Source organism: Hemicordylus capensis, chromosome 1 (assembly GCF_027244095.1).
Source record: "Hemicordylus capensis ecotype Gifberg chromosome 1, rHemCap1.1.pri, whole genome shotgun sequence".
NCBI classification, from domain to species: Eukaryota; Metazoa; Chordata; class Lepidosauria; order Squamata; family Cordylidae; genus Hemicordylus; species Hemicordylus capensis.
In genome coordinates this window covers 7,713,333-7,732,766 of record NC_069657.1, presented here as the reverse complement: position 1 = coordinate 7,732,766, position 19,434 = coordinate 7,713,333, and the positions used below count along the sequence as shown (strand labels likewise).

General features: G+C 48.9%; 1 protein-coding gene across 2 annotated transcripts in view; it reads right to left on the bottom strand.

Annotated features, from left to right (window-relative positions):
• SAMD4A (sterile alpha motif domain containing 4A) overlaps positions 1 to 19,434 on the bottom strand; it is a 189,927-nt gene that overhangs the window by 69,780 nt on the left and 100,713 nt on the right. For both annotated transcript variants that reach the window (XM_053259567.1, XM_053259573.1), the window contains exon 3: positions 14,408 to 14,926. In XM_053259567.1, the coding sequence (XP_053115542.1) occupies positions 14,408 to 14,926 (519 nt within the window). The remainder of the gene's footprint in view (positions 1 to 14,407; positions 14,927 to 19,434) is intronic.

Below are 19,434 nucleotides of genomic sequence, written 5' to 3'. Positions count from 1 at the left end.
CTCCCAAGAAGTGTGGGTCTGCCGCTCAGAGCAGCTGCTCCCACACATCTCGGCACGCAAAGGGGGCCACAGTAGCCTTTAATTAAGCTCTGGCTTGTGGACTCACAGGAGCCGCGGCATTAAAAGAGGGTGGCCTCGTTTCATTCATTTGGAAAGCCCTTGTGACAGCTGCCATCACACCGGCTATTTATAGCGTGCTTTCCTTGCAGCATTTTCTGTCCCCCCGGCCCCGACATGGTCTCTGCAGTTCATTCCAAAACTCCGTATTTCACATTCTTGCACATCCCCCCACAGATTTATTTTTATTCATTCATTCATTTGATTTCTATACCGCCCTTCCAAAAATGGCTCAGGGCGGTTTACACAGAGAAATAATAAATAAATAAGATGGATTCTTGCTCATTTGGATTGATGGGAGCCTTTTCAAGTAGAATTATAATAGGGAAAGATACCTCAAGATTGTCTGCCCTCCCCACCACCGCAATAAATGCCTAATATGGTAGGCACAAAATAATTTGGAATGCGAAATTAGATCATCTACCTTTACGAATAGCCACCTACTGGCGCAGCGGGGAAATGACTTGACTAGCAAGCCAGAGGTTGCAGGTTCGAATCCCTGCTGGTATGTTTCCTGGACTATGGGAAGCACCTATATATAGGAAGATGCTGAAAGGCATCATCTCATACTGCGTGGGAGGAGGCAAGGGTCAACCCCTCCTGGATTCTACCAAAGACAACCGCAGGGCTCTGTGGGCGCCAGGAGTCGACCCCGACTTGACCGCACACTTTACCTTTACAAATATAGGGTCATAAATTTGGAACTGTTCATTAAGGGTAAAAGATCACAAAGGAGAATGAACCTGTGCGGTTGGAGCAGCCAAGGTGTCAAGAGTTGGCCCAGATACCAACCTGGAGAATGGCGACAACTCAGAGGAGAAGGGGGATCCGTCCTTGCAGGAGGATCCGTCCCTGACAGGAAGGCCCCTGCAACCATGTCCTCCTCACATATCTGACTGGCTACCAAACATTGATGCTATCCTGTTCATTGTATAATCCCCGATTGGTCAGGATAATCTTTATTTATTTGACATATTTGCGTGCCACCCAAAACACAAGTCTCAGGGAAACTAAATATGCAACTGCCAACAACAGAACCCCCCTCCAGTGGGATTCCATCCCAAGACAACATCCCTCCAACGGCTGCTGCTGAGGTCCATCTCGTCCTCCTTTTCAGACCGTGAGGCCTTTGGGGACAGTCATGCCTTTTCTATATAAACTCCTGTGAGCCTCTGCGGGCTGAACAGCGACTTCTTTGAGATCTTGCCTCCAGCCATTCCCTTGCCAGACCCAGGTCCAGGCACACTTGGGTAGGAAGCAACCACCTGCTTGTATTGGGGCCTGCCGAGATGGGGCACAGCAGTCCTGTGGCACACTCACTCCCAGCTGCCAAGTTGAGTCGCCAGGGTGCTTTCCAGATTAGACCCTAAAACAGGGTCAGGACGTATCTCCGAAGTGTGCTTCCACACTTCCTCTGTTGTGACACCGCAGTCCCGACTCTGACCGCAGGGTGCCGTTCATATGTCGGATGCCCAGAGGCGTATCTAGGGAAAACAGCACCTAGGGCAAGCACTGAAATTGCGCCCCCTGTCCAAACATCTGACACCCATCTTTGAGATAACTTTACCATAATATCAGCTGAAAAATACAAGTCAGGCTCGTTAATCTATTAATATTTCAAAAACTATTTAGCAGTCTGGCTTAGCCAGACCAAAAAATGCTGGAAAACTACAAATTTCAGTATGCTGGGGCTCATGAAATACCCAAATACTATGTGGAAGTATACTTGGAAAACTAAACTGAAGTGCCTGTCTGATTCTCTACTCTGCATTGTAGCATCACTATTACATAAGTTTTAAAAATAAATGGAGAATTTGACTTTTCCCAGATGAAAATAATTAAAGGATATGCAGAGTAAACTGTGTCACCACTTGGAATATATTCTAGTATTTCAGAAAGACAGTTAAAATGAGAGAAAGAGAGCAAGAAACTCCCAGTGGGCCTTATACTAAGGATTTCACACTGATGCAAAGACAAACTCACCATTCCCCCTCCCCCCGCCGGCCTTTTAATTCACCGCCACAGCCCATCCCGGGCTGATTTTCGGGCCTGTTCGGGCCTGCAAAGATCGGCTTGGTGGCCATTTTGGAAGCTGCAATGCATGCTCAAATGGCCTCTGTGAGGCCTAGCAGGACCTAGGGCCTCACAGGGACCATTTGAGCACATGCAGTGGCCATTTAATTTTTTTTTTTTAATGGCCTCAGAAAACAAAATGACCACTGCACGTGCTCAAATGGCCTCTGTGAGGCCTGGCATGGCCTAGGGCCTCTTAGAAGCCATTTGAGCATGCATGGTAGCCATTTTATTTTTGGCGGCCATTTTTTTAATTTTAAGAAATGGCGCCCCCCCTTCAAGTGGCGCCTGGGGCATGTGCCCTGCCTGCCCCACCCTAGATACACCCCTGCGGATGCCTTGTTTTGAATTTAATCGCTGCAATTTAATGCTATGAAGTCGTTTATCCGGCATTAAAAAAGGTGTCGTTTTTCCGGGTTGTTAGTTTTTGCAAGACTGCTCCCCCTACAGGTTTTCTGCGATTTGCCTGAACGAGGCATTTCGCCGCTTTTGAGCGGCTAATCTGGAAAGCACCCAGGTGGAAGGCAGGCTGTAGGGGCTGATCTCTGAGAATTAAGTGTAGCCGTGGCCAGCAAGCTGAGGTCAGGAACTGGGAAGTCATCGTCTCAGAGAGGAAAACGAGAATATAGGTCACACAGACCAAGGTCAGGAACCAGCAGGAGCGAAGCTCGGCTGAGCCGGGCCAAGACAGGACAGGACTTTCAAAACAATGTTCCTTTAGCAACTGCTTCTGCTAAACTGAGGTCTTGTATAGGCCAGCCTTCAGTCTCTGGTTTCTCCCTATAGTTCCAGCAGCAGCAGTCACCTAAAGGGGCTGTGATTGGTTTCTTAACCACAGGCTCCTGCGACGGGGTGGTGATTCCTCTACCTAGGAAGCTGCCTTATACTGAGTCAGACCACTGGTCCATCTAGCTCAGTACTGTCTACACAGACTAGCAGCGGCTTCTCCAAGTTTGCAGACAGGAGTCTCTCTCAGCCCTCTCTTGGAGATGCTGCCAGGGAGGGAAGTTGGGAACTTCTGCATGCAAGCCTGCAGGTGCTCTTCCCAGAGTGGCCCCATCCCCTCAGGGGAATATCTTACAGCGCTCACACATGTAGTCTCCCGTTCATATGTAAACCAGGGTGGACCCTGCTTAGCAAAGGGGACAAGTCCTGCTTGCTGCCACAAGACCAGCTCTCCTCCCAAAAACCTCTAGCGGGTTTCTAGGGAGTCCCTGGAATTAGATGATATGGGTAGAGGGGTGTCCTCAGGGCGTGGGGGGGCAGCAGTGGTGGTTCTGGTCCGGCTGTCTCTTGTGGTGTCTGTTCTGACTCCCCCTCTTGGTATCCCAGTACTGAGGGCTGTTTGTCTGAGTCTGCAAGGGGGTCTGTGATCCATTCTGCACCCCCCTCCCCTGAGCTCTCTGCACTTGAGCCAGATGTATGAGACAGCAGGCTTGGGTTCATGACAGTTTAGCCCCGCCCATGTGGTTGGTTCATACACACACACACACACACACACACACACACACACACACCGCTTGGGACCGTGCCACTCGAATGAATGTAATCTACTGATGTTAATACAGCACAAATATTTATGAAAGTTAACATTTCAGATCTATTCAAGCAGGGAGAGAGAAAGAAATTAGTGCACTTATCCATCCCTGAAAAGATACTTATTATGATATTGTCAAAATAATGAAGGAAGAAAATGGAGAGACAGACCCTCTAACTCAGGATTGTAAATGCAAGGCTCCAGCTGTTGTTGGTCTACAGCCCCCATAATCCCCAGTCACAACAGCCAGTAGCCAAGGAAGATGGGAGTTGTAGGCCAACTACAACTCTACATCTGGGTGCTTTCCTGGCTAGCTGCTCAACAGCAGCAAAATGCCTCCATTTATGCAAGTCACATTCGAAACGTAAACGCGCGCGCGTGTGTGTGTGGTCTCTCAGCAACGAACAACCCCCCCCAACCAGCAACTTCCTTATGCTGGATATACAACGTCCTAGCTCTATATTGCAGCCATTAAATTCGAAACAAGGCATTGGCAATGTGAATGGCACCTTGCTGTTCACGTAGGGACTGCGGAAGCACACTTCTGAGATCCGACGTGACCCCATTGCAATCTGGAAAGCACTCTGGAGGGCCACTGTGTGAAACAGGCTGTTGGACTAAACAGGCCTTGGGCTTGATCCAGCAGGGCTGTTGTTATGTTCTTATGATGGCCGCAATTTGACACCCATACTCTAACTGGTAGTCAGGAATAAAATTGTATTCCAACATGGCAACAGCTCCTACTAGATCAGGGCTGCTCAACTTTGGCCCTCCTGCAGATGTTGGCCTACAATTCCCATAATCCCTGGCTATTGGCCGTTGTGGCTGGGGATGATGGGAGTTGTAGTCCAAAAACAGCTGGGGGGCCTAAGTTGAGCAGGCCTTTATTTATTTATTTATTTATTTATTTATTTTCTCCTATTTACATTGAACATGTTGTCAGGTTCCCAGCTCTGGTTTTATGGGATCCCTAGATGAGACCCACAAGCCACAAAAAGATGCTAACTGTTACCATATCGCCATTTGACAAATGCAACCTCAAAAGCAGCAAGATCTTATTCAGACAGAACCAATTATAACTAAGCGGCAGGAGCAGGAAATGCCTAGGATGACGGTGTGTTTCAAAAACCCTGATGGTCTGGAACTTCCACAGTCTCTTTGGCTCTTGAAGCAGGTCTGCTGCCATGAAACAGGTCGCCAAGGGAAGAACCGAAGATTGATGCTGGCTTTATTAAATTGAGCTCTTTAAAAGACTCTGCCGTTCCACTGCCTCATGCTGGGGGTGGGGTGGGGGGATATTGAAATGATGTATTAATAGCTTAGGAGGAGTTCCTGAAGGCAGGAGAAAACAGCCAGTCTTTGTGAAAGTGAGGAGACCCGTTCAAAACATACTCTGCGCGTCTGGCCCTGGGCTGGAACATTTGAGGGCTGTTTCCCATGAACAGTTGTTCTCTGTGTTGCTGGGAACACAGGTTGATCCACTCTGTGGATTTGTGTGTGTTGAACTGGTCTTATGAAAGGCTCAAGTATCAAGCAGATGGTGACTCAAAACACAAGCAAGCCGTACACAGTGGCTTGATTATGAATATATTAAGCTGCTTGATACTGACTCAAACCATAGGTTCTACTTCAGTCCTGTCTGTAAGATCTTAGGCAGAGATCTCTCCCAGCTCTGCTACTTAAGACAGAGAGGAGAGCTGGTCTTGTGGTAGCAAGCATGATTTGTCCCCTTAGCTAAGCAGGGTCTGCCCTGGTTGCATATGAATGGGAGACGAGAAGTGTGAGCACTGTTAGATATTCCCCCCAGGGGATGGAGCTGATCTGGGGTGAGCAGACGATTCCAAGTTCCTTCCCTGGTAGCATCTACAAGATAGGGCTGAGAGAGATTCTGCCTGCAACCATGGAGAAGCCTCTGCCAGTCTGGGTAGACAATACTGAGCTAGATGGATAGATGGTTTGACTCAGTATATGGCAGCTTCCTATGTTCCTGAGACCTTTTAATTCAGAGGTTCTTCTCCTTGGATCTCCAGTGTTGGATTACATCTCCCATCATTCCCACCCATAATGGCCAAAGGCAGAACTTATATATTTCTTGCTCAGTGGTTTATTGTAGGGGTAGCCAACCTGTGCCACTACAACTCCTTTCATCACCAGCCACAATTTTGACTGTTGGTCTTCACCAGCCTTTCAGGAACCCTAAGGTTCAATCAAGCGGTCTGAAGCACCTAGAATGGTGCAGATATGCCCAAACTCTTGACTAGAGAAGGCCAGTCAGTATATTTATCTCCATGCTGCTGCAGAAAGGTAGGATTGTAGATCTTAAAGTTGAAAGGGAACTTGAGAGACCATTGACTCCACAGTGCAGAAATCTGCTGTAGCATCCTGGACAGGTGGTCAGTTAGCTGACGTTTGAAGACCTGCAAAGCAAGTTCCCTCTAATTTATTTCATCTGGAACATAGGAAGCTGCCATATACTCAGTCAGACCATTGGGTCCGTCTAGCTCAGTATTGTCCTCAAAGACTGGCAGCGGCTTCTCCAAGGTTGCAGGCAGGAATCTCTCTCAGCCCTACCTGGAGATGTTAGGGAGTGAACTTGGAACCTTCTGCATGCGAGCATGCTGATGCTCTTCCCAGCACAGCCCCAACCCCTAAGGGGAAGATCCATGCTCCCACATGGAGTCTCCCATTCAAATGCAAACCAAAGCAGACTCTGCTTAGTAAAGAGGACAATTCATGCTTGCTCTCACAAGATCAGCTCTTCTCCCATCTGTGCGCAGAATGAGTTTTGTTCTGGACAGCAGTATCAAGGCCGTTCGTGTGCACAGAGTTCACACATTCAGAGTTCACCATTCAACCCGAGCGGGATTTAAGGTCAACTGAACAGACATCAAGAAACTTGTGTGTATGTGCGCATGCGCACGCCTTAGAAGGAACACTGGAGGAGGAGACTCCACCGCCACATTAGGCAGACTGCTCCACTATCAAACATCTCTTAAAAACAAGAAAATTCTTCTTAATGTCTAGCCTGAATCTGCTGCCTTGTACTTTTAAACCATGGGTTGTCCTCCTACCCTCAAGAACAAGTCCACTCCTCCTTCTAGTTGTTGCTTGCCACGTTGGTGACATTCTGCGAATGCTCCTTGCAAGCAAGAGAGCTGTTTCCACCCCCCTTTGTTAAAAACTTAGAATTCAGGAAGGTGCCAGGCCCACAGAGGCCTCCCCTTGGCTAGGACCCTGATGACGGGAACTGTGCGCATGGAAACCGCCTTCCCAGAGCCTGGAGATGCTCCGAGTGTCTTTGAAATGCTGCTTGCAAAGGTCTAAGCAAGAGACAGAGATTCTTTCAGCAGAAGGAGAGCTGTGTGTTGGCCTGAGAGCACCATCCTGCAAAGCGAGAGCAAAATGCCCTTATTGTACGCCGCCAGGAAGGACCCTGGGCTGGGAGAAGGGCTGTTTGTGCAGGAACCACGCGGAGAGAATACTGAGGCAAAAGAGGGGAAAGCCTCCAGAGGCAGCTGCCTGGGTGGAAAAGGCTGGTGGATGCCAGAAGCGCAGCTCAGTCGAGAGCTTTGTGCAGGAGGCAGAGCAAGGGATGGCCAAGAGCCCCCCAACAAAACCCCAAATAACCCTCAACGGAATCCCGCCAAACCCCCATCCCCAAACTCTAGAAGATTCATCTTAGGAAAGGGCCTGATTTTTTTAACCAGTTTTGTTGCACCTCTTCTGAAAATTGTACGGATCAGACTACAGAGGGGTTTGGGGTTTGTTGTTCTTTAGTCATCTAAAATATTGTCTGCCTGTCAAGGGGGCTAAGCAGAATGTCTTGGGGATCTTAAGAAACAACATTGTTTTAAAAATGGATTCATATGTCAGAGGGGAGTTGGAGCCGAGCTTCCCAGTCCAGACCTCTCTCCATTACCCCACAAGAGCAAGCCGGCAACGCTGCTAGCGGAGCAAAGAGGCACCTTTGTAAAGTGGTAAAGATTCTTTAGCAAGGGGGAGCAACTGGCCCCAGCCGCCCCCAACAGCGCAGGATCCCTCCAGGGGCTGTTGCTGGTGTCTATCTTATGCTCTTTTTTTCGATTGTGAGCCCTTTGGGGACAGGGAGTCATTTGGTTTATATGTATGCAAACCACTTTGGGGACTTTTGTTGAAAAGCAGTATATAAATATCCATCGTATTTGTATTCAGTACAGAAAAGAAGTTTTACCTGTCATGCCTGCCTGCCATAAGACACAGCACTTCTGTTCTTTTTTTTTAAAAAAAGTAGGGCTGCAGCATTTAACCATAATAACTCATGATTAAGCCATTTTAAAAAAGCTATCAATTGACTGGGAAAATTAGCCTGACTAATCAAGCATCAGATTTTTTTAAAAGTATATGCAACACAATTACTTATAAAAAGTGCAGATAGCAAGTACTATGTTAAGAGAGGCATTCCGCCTTTTCTCTCAAAAATCAGGAAACGCCTCCACTGGCATACACACGAATCTGTTAAAACCCTGGATGGAGAGTTCAGGGGGCGGGATGGGGCAGGGTGGGAGGCCCCGAGTGACCCCATGCCACTGCCTGCACCCCGCAACAGGGGAACTCGAAGAGCCAGATCCAGCACATCCCAGAACACAGACCTGCCTTCATTCTCCGAGGAGTCCTTTGAAGATCTCACAGTTCAAGTAGAGGTTCCTGCATCAGACTTCTTTAAAATACAGAGCTTTCTCCATGGACGGGGTGGGACCAAACCACTCTGTCTGGGCAGCAACAACCAGCAGTCAGCTCTCGGCATCTGCTGGAGCAACATCTAACTTCCCCTATTGTACCCAGTTCTCTTCCCCTCCGCTGCTTGGCACTATCCAAGGTCCTGATCCCTCCATTGACTGTGCTTCCCTGGAGCTGTCTGAGCCCTGTTGTCCCTGCCAGAACTCCTACCAGTATCTGGATTCCTGCCTCAGCAAAAACCCTGGCTTGGTCATTGACCCTGCCTGGGGCAGAAGAGCATCCTCTAAAAACAAAGGATGATTCTTGCTTTAGAACTATCATTTTTTACCAATATGCAAATGTGTATTTAATTGAGCAATCAATCACCTAAGTTGTGTGCAATGAATTGGCTAACATTTCAATAATTGGATATTAATTTAGGTATTTCATTAATAGGGTGTTTAAAATTCATTTTTTGCCCCCTAAAAATGCCAATTTCAGTCATAGGTCGGCATCATGATGTTAGGTGCCAGGACAGGCTTTGATTTAATACAAGTTGAGAAGCCTTGGTTTAAAGCCTTTTAAAATGTTCTTACAGAAATACGGCTTCATTGTATACCAGTGATGACAAGATGAAAAATTTCCTAACAAATTTGTTCTTTAAATTTGAATTGTTCGCCTTTGAAAGCAGCAGAGTATATCAGTTTTAAAAGAGTAAAGATAAACCACAAAGAACTTTGCTCCCAGGTACAGGGAGGTAAAAAATCAGTTACAAATGCAGAATTAAAATGCTAAGTTCTAAAAAAGCTGGTTTCAAGGTGGTGGACAGAGAGTGGTGTTTGTATAAGGCAAAAATCTGCTTCCCTGAGCAACTGTGACATCCTCATCAGTGTCTCTTCTATTTTCTCCCTCTGTACGCAGAATGAGGTTTGTTCTGGACAACAATATCAAGGCAGTGTGGGTGCATATGCATTCAGAATGGGGCCTTCCTGATTCAACTTGAGCGGGATCTAAAAATCAACTGAGCGGAAATTTAAAAAACTTGTGTGCACGCACACATGCACATGCCTTAGAGGGGACACTGGTTCTTTTCATTGTGGATTTCCACACGCTGACAGAAAGGTTAGACAGAGCCTAACAACCATAAAGGTTTCCCTGCCTGCTTACATACCGCATGTTGGCTTTTTTGCTCTGGAGGTGGCTGTACAAGCTACCTGAGGTCCGGCTCCGGGGGATCCGGCGCTCCGACGCAACATTCTGTTGAGCGCCCCCACCCAGTTATAGTAAAAAATAAAAATTCAAAATAAATACAATTAGTGTGCATTCAAAATTTAATACACAAAGATTTTACTTAATTATGTACATAACATTGTATATAATATAATCATAATTATATTACTCCTATACTTAAAGAGCTATTTGGCTACCAATACGCTTCTGGGCAAAATACAAGGTGCTGGTTATCCTCTATAATAAAAGGCTTGGGCGTGCATTCGTGCCGCCTGTGTCTTTCTCGGCAGTTCTGGGCATGCGCGGAGCCCATGCAAGAAAGATACGGCCGCCCAGACACGGGCGGCCATGTTGGCCAAAGTAGCTGAAGTGCCCCAAACGACGGTTGATGTCCCCATCATCGTAGCAATAAATTGCTCCCGCCGCCGCCAACCGCCCGCCCTCCCAGCTGCCCAAGTCCTCCTTACCCGAGTATGCCCGCGTCAGTCGGGCGACAAAAGTTCCTATTTAGAGGAGGAGAGAGGAGCTCGCAAGCAGAGCTCCTCTCTGTGCAAAGTCACTGCCCGAACTGGCGCTTTGGACGCAAAGGACGCAATAGGCGTCCTTTGCGCCCAAAGCGCCAGTTCGGGAAGAGGCTTTTCAGAGAGAGGAGCTCTGCTTGCGAGCTCCTCTCTCCTTCTCTAAATAGGAACTTTTATCGCCCGACTGACGCGGGCATACTCGGGTAAGGAGGTCTCGGCAGCTGGGAGGGAGGGCGGGTGGCGGCCACCGCGGAGACCTTGGGGCCCTTGCCCGGCCGGGAGATCGGCCGCGGCATGCAGGCTGTCGGCGGCAGGGGGAATGGCGGTGGGGGGCTGGAGCGCCCGTTATTTAACGGGCCGAAATTCACTTGTAGCCTATAAAGCCCTTCACAGCTTAGGCCCTGGGTATTTAAGATAATGGAGCAGTCTTGGCTTGAGTGAGTGAGTGAGAGAGAGAGAGAGAGAGAGAGAATGAGAATGGAGGAGCAGTCTTGGTGAAAAAGAGAGAGAGTCCATTCCCCGTCATTCTGGAGGTCCCCGTCCTCCTCCCGCCACAGGCAGCTTCCCCTTCCCCCCAGCAGCGCTTTCTCTCCCCACCGGGCTCCCTCCCTCCCTGCCATTTCCACCCACCTGCCGCCAGGCTCCCTCGTGGGGCCGCCGGCCACCTCCTCCTTCTCTCTCATCACTGCGTCTGGTGCCATTTTCTTCTCGCCGCCTCCCACCAATTCAAGCCACTGCACGGCCGAGGGGATGGCTGCGGGGGTGCGTTTGTGTCCTTCTACACAACCCCCACCCCGGTGGCAGCAGCAGAAGATATCAGAGCAACGCCATGGCCTGCTGCTTGGCCCGGCGTCGCCTCCCAACTGCGTGGCGTGCCTGCGCAGTTAAGAGACTTAACTGCCAAGAGCGCCTCACAGTTGGGAAGGCCACAGCGTTGCTCTTGTATCGGCCGCCACTGCCATTGGGGTGTGTGTGTAGGCGGCAGGACACACATGCACCCCTGCAGCCATCTCCTCAGTCACGCGGCAGCTGGAATTAAAATTTTTTTTTAAGGAGGTATCATCAGCTCGACGCCCTCCTGCAGACTGCCCTCCAATGTGGTGCATCATCTGCTTACTGGTAAGAGCCGGCCCGGGCTACCTCTGACTGCCTGACATCACTTATGCAAACATCAATCGGCTTCTGTCCACCACATGCTCCTGCCCACACCATCCTGCTGAGGAGAGTGTTTTGAGAGAGAATGCCTGTTGTGTTTTCTGAGCGGAACACAGCGCTTCACCAAAGCAAATTTGTATTACAGAAAGGAGAAAATGTCTTAAACTGATCACTGTCTGTTTGCGCTCTGTGTAGAAAGCCCAAGGAAGAGCTGTGTGTGCCTTGAAAACAATGCATTTGCTTTTGCAACTAATGACTGACTGACTTCTTTTATGCTGCATCAATTGGGTGCTACCCTCTTGCTGGATATTACAACTCCTTCTGCTAAAGTGAAAAGGTTGTGCTCAACAGAGAGGGGAAAGAGGCACTGGCAAGAAAAAGGCAGGTATGTGTGTGTGTTTACAGGTAGACAGAAGTTACGCAAACCCTTTTGTGCTTTCCTCTTATGGTTTTTCATACTAATTTGTAGTGCTCTTTCTGGAGGAGAACTGGTCTGGTCTTGTAGTGGCAAGCATGCATGGTCTGCTTTGCTAAGCAAGGTCTACCCTGGTTTGCATTTGAATGGGAGACTACATGTGAGCACTGGGAAAAATATTCCCCTTAGGGGATGGGAAGAGCACCCGCATGCAGAAGGTTCCAAGTTCCCTCCCTGGCAGATAGGGCTGAGGGAGACTCCTGCCTGCCTCCTTGGAGAAGCCGTTGCCGGTCTGTGTAGACAACAGTGAGCTGGTCTGACTCGGGATATGGCAGCTCCCTATGTTCTCCTGCAAAATGCAACTACAGAGCCAGCCTGTCCAGTGTCCAAAGGCAAAGAACTGACAATAATTTTAAAGGCTACCGTGCCATTAATTAAAAATAAAAACATTCTTGTGGGCTCAGCCTGTTTTTATAGCTTCCTCTTCAGAACGGCTGGAGGATTAGTAAGCAACTAGCTGGGCTCGGCGCAGAGCATCTGCGCATCCGCCGGCCTGCCCAGCCCATTCCCCGCCCCACAGTTTCTGGCTGGCGGGCCAGCTAGAAAGCCGGGCCGCCACCTCCTTCCACCCGCCCGCCAATTCCCAGTGGCCAGGCCGGCCCACCACCTGCTGCTCCCGGTGCCCGGCCCGACTCCCCGCTGCCTGCTCCCATTGGCTGGGCGGCCCGCCACCACCTGCTCCCGCCTGCTGGCCAGCGGTCAGCACCCCTATTTTCTCTCCCGTCCCCATCGCTAATCAGCAGCTGCTCGCAAACTCTCACAAGAACTGCCACGCATGGGATTAGCGATGGGTATGCCTAGGAGAAATAAATATACAGAAGATTGTTTTTTAATTGGCTCACCAACACCTTCACCTCCTCTTCCACAAACACAAGCCTCACATTTCAAGAGGAGTCCATATGCATGGGAAACATGCAGAGATTAGTACTGAGTCACTGGGGGAAAGATGAAATGCAACGAAGAGATGGTTGGATGAACCCTGATGCACAGAAATACAGGAGCATGGACATCTCTAGGTCACCTTGTCAGATAAGAAACCACCAATCAATCCCCACCACAGGGGTTCTCAAATTTGGGTGCCCACATGTTGGACTACAACTCCCATCAATCTCTGGCCATTGTGGCTGGGTATGATAGGAATTGTAATCCAACACCACCCAAGCGCCCAAATTTGAGAACCCCTGATCTACAGTAATCTAGTTAAGCTCTTTGGGAACCATTCACTGAGCAAACCTCCTGCAGAAATCTCATTGAAACAAGAGCCACTCAAAAGGCACTACTATTTCAGTGAGGTTTGTGCAGAAGGACTTCCAAGCGGCTTGCAAGCTTTGTGCTTTGGTTTGCAAGAAAGCAGAGAGCGAACCCAACCTTTCAGGAAAAGACATGAGGTCAAGAAACAAGGAGGGTCTCAACCTAGGGTTGCCAGCAACTTACCTCCTGCCCTGCTGGGGCTCTGCTTTCACTGAAAGTCTGGCAGGCTGGGCTAGGAGGCTACCACTGAGACGGTGGCACCAACCTGCCTGAACACATGGTCAGCTGACCCTGCCGAGGGCCAATCCCAGCCCACTAGACCCTATAACGCCCTGGTCTCAGGGCTGGATCTTCAGTCTGAGCGATTTGTCTCCAGGGCAAGGATGCTGCCTAGGGCCTTAAGAGGGTTTTGGATAACATAATGGAGGAGAGGTCTATCAATGGCTACTACTCGGAAGGCTATAGGCCACCTCCAGCCTCAAAGGCAGGATGCCTCTGGATACCAGTTGCAGGGGAGTAACAGCAGGAGGGAGGGCATGCCCTCAACTCCTGGCTGTGGGCTCCCCAGAGGCATCTGGTGGGCCACTGTGGGAAACAGGATGCTGGACTAGATGGGCTTCCTTGGGCCTGATCCAGCAGGGCTGTTCTTATGCTATGATGTTCTTAGGGCCTATTCCCAGGTCCTCCTGACTGACCTGGATCTTGACCCCTGCCTGTTTGACTGATTCTGGCCTCTTGGTCTTTTATTGCTCGTTGGGTTTTTTACTCTAGTCCTATTCAGACATTATGTTGTACCTGCATTTAGAAGTCTGTGCACTTGTACATATTTTCATGTGACTGCATCTGTGTTCATTCCAAAAGTACACCTGGGCCCAGGCCCCATAAAATGCAGGATACAGATAGGCAGTGTACTGCCGTATCTGCATTCAACCTAACCGTTGAACAATTGCATCTGCATGCAGATCTGTACAGATTGTACAAGTGTTGAACATAATGTGTGACTAGGGTTTCTGATCTGGAGCATGCACTTGCTTCTGGCCGACTTGGACTCCAGTTCTCCCTGGATCTTGACCTGACGGACAGGATCTGATGCTTGCTGAGAACCGACACGTGGATGTGACAGTGTGACTTGTGTCAGCTGTCTGGGGAGAGGACGCTGCTGGGCCAACCTCTCCCTTTTGTCAGGTATTAGCCCAGAGGGTCCCAGTCTTGGGTTTCCAGATGCTGACGGACTACAACATCCATCAACCACTGCCACAACGGCCAAAGGTCATTGTGGCCTTAATGATGATGGGATTCGAGGTTGGGGGTGGCTGTCTGAAACCACTACCTGTGTCAACATTGATGACTTACTTGTGCCTGTTCCGGTTCCGATCGTGTTGATGGTCGCGGGGACGGAAGAGGAGGAATAAAGGGGCAAGTGGCCATTCTCGCACCCCAGATTTTTATCCTGCCAGCTAGTGGCATTCACGCAGATGCCAGAGTCCCGCGAACTCTGCCAGCCGTTGAGCTTATCGTCCGAGTTCTGTCTTTGGTGATAGTAGTGCGACTGCCCATAATCCACCGAGTCGGACCGACCTCTGTTTTGGCTGCCGAAGGTACCTGACGTGCGATCCTCCAAGTGGTTCAGCCACATGGCCAGAGCGCTCCTGTCCTCCAGGGACGTGGCAGGATGGATCAAGGCGTAGGACAGAAGCTGCCTGCTCTCCTCTATGTGCTGGTTGTGCTCGATCGAGTGAGCCAGGATTTTGGGAAGCAGCTTCATGTACTCCACTTTTGCTTCGATATTCCCCGGCTTCAGCAATGGCAGGTGAGTGAGCAATAGAGAGATCACTTTGTCCTTCGATTCTTGCTGCCACTGGTTAATGATTCCTGTGGTGCCGAAAAATAAAGGGGGGCAGGGAGGAGAAACAAGAGTTGTGAAATCAGCAAACAACTCTAATATGCAAAGACAGATTCAAACATGGGCAGATTCAAACAAGACAGATACAAACCTGCTGAACAAGACACACAGTCTAAATGTCCCCCTCCCAATGGGAAAAATATAAATTAAACATGCACGAAAAGGACATCACTCTCCTAGCAGAAGTATGCAGGCTTTCAAGTCACACAGATCCTTCAGGCGATGTGCAATTGCACACAGAGCTCCTGCATTAACAGACAATAGTCCAATTTAAAAAGACCCCTGTACCATATTATTAAGACTGCTGCTTTTGCGATCGAGGATACTGATGCTATGATGAATGTGTGCATGTTAAAAAACAATCCCTTCTGGGTATAAAACAGGGTGGGGTGCTTTACTAAGTAAAGTTTTTGACAAAAGGCCAAGCATTTTAAAGTCTTTTTTAGAAAGCCACTTTCCTGGGGTTGATCTTGTAAAGGAGTGAGTGGAGAAAACTCAGTAATTTTCCTAGGTCACCCCAGTAAGCCTTGGATTGATGGTAGAACAAACCATTGATTCAGAGACCTATTCATACATTGAGGCTATTCACACGAGCGTGCAAAACCAAGGTAAGGGAGCCCAGCCCGGTTTTGCACGCACACACACACACACGCACGCACGCACGCACGCACGCACGCACACACACACACACACACACTCACACGGGAGGGGGGAGAAATCCCAGTAAAGAACTGTGTACTTGCACTGTGCATTATTGGGACTCTGGGGGTAGGGCGCCACATGGCAGCCCTCCCCTGCACCTGACCCCCGGGTGAGCCACGGAAGAGCCGCGGCGAGCTGCTGATCATCTGGGCGGGTGATCCGCTCACCCAGCGAAGAGTAAGTGATTGTCTGCGGGGAAGGTTGAGCAAACCCACTCTCCTCATAGACCTCAAAGGAGCTCTTCTCACCAATCATGAGAAGAGCTCCATTATGTTCAGCACACCCACCACCAGTGCATACATCTGTACAGTTATTCATGCATTAAGTTCGATGCATGTACGGTCACACATTGTTTATATATAACATTTCTATACAGCCCTATCCATCCAAAGGCTCTGGGAGGTGTACAACAAACAAACCAACAAACCAAAACAAACAACCATTTAAAACAATATAAAAAACAGTTAAAAACATTCAAGAACAATTAAAAAAAACCCTTGGAAGGCCAGGCCAAACAAATAAGTTTTCAGGGATCTCTTAAAGGCCAACAATGAGCCCAAACGGCGAATTTCTGCCGGGAGTGCATTCCACAGCCCAGGAGCAGTTGCAGAGAAGGCCCAGTTCTGAGTCGCCACCAAACGAGCTGAGGGTAACTGGAGACGGACCTCTCCAGATGACTTCAATGTGTGGTGCGGATCATACAGAAGAAGGTGCTGTAAGGTAACGTGGACCTAAGCCGTTCAGGGCTTTAAAGGTAATAGCCAGCATTTTGTATTTTGCCCTGAAATAAATCAGCAGCCAGTGCAACTGCTTTAAAACAAGCATAATATGGTCTTTCCGGCTAAGCCTGCTCTCCCCGCACATGAGCAGGGTGGGAGCCCTGGGCGGCCAGATCAGCCGCCCACACGACTGCCGGCTCCATGACAGAGCCAGTGGGGGCTCGGGAGTTCGAGTGCGCAGGGCATACTGGGGAGACCCCCGAGCCGGGAGGCTGCTTTTCAGCCTCCCACAGGGGGTCTACTTGTGAGTAACCGTGCCACGGAGCCGCGCCACGGCTATTCACAATTTGAAAAACCGGGTTTGCGGAGCGGGGTTACCTGTGCAAGAACCACCAGGCTCACAGCGGAGGCTAGCCCGACTTTCTACAATTGTGTGAACAGCCTCTCTGTCTATCTGAAGGACTGCCTCTCCACATATGGAGTAGCCACCTCCCAAGATCAGCCTGGTGCGGCCTGCTTGCATAGACCACTCCCAGTAGAAGCCCTGCTCATGGTAATGCATGAGGGGGCCTCTTTACTTATCACAGAGCTTCACAAATCCCAGGCACAAGGGAGCCGTGGTGCCTAGAAATGTAAACGTGGTGCCTAGACTGGGATATTCGGCGGTAGAGTTATTTAATTAAATCTTTATTTGTTCCAGGCAGCCCTGATTCTCTAAGTGTGTTACTTGCGAAGGATAAAGGGAAGTCCTTTTACCCTCGCTCCCCATAATGTCTGTCACTAGGGCCAGTGATTTTGTCAAGTGACCGCTCTGGTTCCTAAATTTTGGGGCTGGTTCCCAGATTCAAAGACAATTTGAATTTATTTATGGTTAAATTTCTATGCCACCTTTCATAAAAGATCTCAAGCTGGTTTATAGGACTAATATTAAACACAATGATAAAACCTATCACAATAAAAATGCAACCACCAATAGAAGCATAAAATACAGCCCAGAAAAGCAGTAGCAAAAGCAGAAACAGCACCCATTAGAGGACAAAGGCCTAATTAAATAGCCAGGTCTTAAGCTGCCTCTTAAAGGCAGTGAGGGAGGATGAGGAGCAGATTTTCATTGAAAAGACATGCCAGAACCTGGGGCAATGACCAAGAAGGCCCTGCCCCATATGCAGGTCAATCTAGCCTCCTCAGTGTTGGCACAGAGAGCAGAACCCCCTCTGATTATCTTGTCAGGTGAGGAAAAACATTTGGTGGCAAGCAGACCTTCAAAGGGCCTAAACCATTATGGGCTTTAAAAGCAATAACCAGCACCTTGAACTGGATCCAGAAGCAAATCAGCAGCTTCAGACAAAATCCTAGCTGCCACATTTTCCACCAGCTGCAGTTTCCAAATACCGTATTTACCCCAAAAGAAGGATGCTGCCTTAAAAGATAAGAGGTTAAATACAGGTTATACCTGTACCCAAACTGCACCCCCCCAATATTTAACAATTCAGTATTCTTCAAGGGCAGCCCCATGTGGAGTGCATTGCAGTAATCCAGCCGTGATGTGACTAAGGTATGGGCTACCACGCTCAGATCTGCCTTCAAGAAAGGCATGCAGGTGTGCAAAGCCACCCCTGGCCATCAAATGAAGAACCGGTACCAGAAGTACCCCCAAACTGTGAGCCTGCTCTTTCAAGGGGAGTGTAGCCCTATCCAGAGGCAGTTGGATCCCCTCATTCCGAGAGGCTCTCCAATGGACCAACAGCACCTCCGTCTTGTCTGGACTCAGTCTCAGTTTACTAGCCCACATCACACTCCATCATCACCTCCAGCAACCTGTTTAGGACATCCACTGCCTCTCTAGGCTACGGTAGGCCAGCCCACTCTGTGGAACTCCTTGTCCCAAGAGATCAGACTCCTCACTGACAACGGAAGACCCATCATCACCTCCATTTAGCCTTTCTGAACACTGCTCTGAATTTGTCCTGTGACTTGCTTTTGGATTTGGTTTCGGTTTTTGCACCTTGTGTCCATTTTGCTGTAGGGTTCTCCAAACTGGCTGCTACTTTCTGATTTGATGTTTTTGCTGCCTGTTTTAATTCTGGTATATTTTGATTACTGTTAACTGCTTTGAGAGCTTACTTTTTAGAAAGGGAAAGGTAGGGTACAGGGCTTTAAAAAGAAATAAAGACTTGATATTGAGATGCAACAGTCTCAATTTTTTCTGCAAACAAGAAGCACCAGAGACAGCTGTGAACTCACAAGTGTCCAGGCAGCACAGCTGCTATGACTGGTGTTCCCAACACATTTCGATATGAATCCCCATCAAGGGAATATTCAATTTATTTATAAACCCGTTCAAGAAAACTCCATTGCAGTGACCTCTCACAGGCTGTCTGGAAAAACAAATAAGGCTCTATTCAGTTGCAATGGCATCAAGGAACTAACATGTCCTCTTACTTCAGACGCAATTGAAGTACGAACAGGAAAATTGGTTTAAAAATCAGCTCCCTTTTCTTCTAGCGATTAAAATCATCCTGATTTAAATCAAACCACCAACTCAACCTCCCACTCTGGTTTTCCCAGAATCATTCATAATCCTGGTTATAGTTTTGAGTCCTGGGGCTCAGCGCCTGCAGTGACTCGAGTCTGGGTCATCCAGGAATCCATTCACGGCTGCCTTGTGCTAGCATGTTGCAGATTCCACCCGGAGGCAGAGGGCAGACAAGCTGACAGAGAGCCAAATGCCTCAGGACGTGGGTTATAGTTGGGTCATACATAAACTGGGGGCTAATTGAAGGTAGCTGCTGCGGGAGGAAGGAAGCTGGACACTCTGCGTAGGAAAGAAGAATGATGAACGTCCCATTTTGTAGGCACGCACGTGCTTGAATAGCTGAGACCCACACAGTCCGATGACTGTCATGCAACAGCCTCCAACAGAACAAGCCCAAATCCCACAGAGCTCTCAAATTTCACACCTCCAGTAAAAGAATGAGCTTAAAATTCACCTGCCCACTTCAGGACAGTTTCTGGCCAGGCATCACACACCACAGCCTGTTTGACTCAGAAGACAC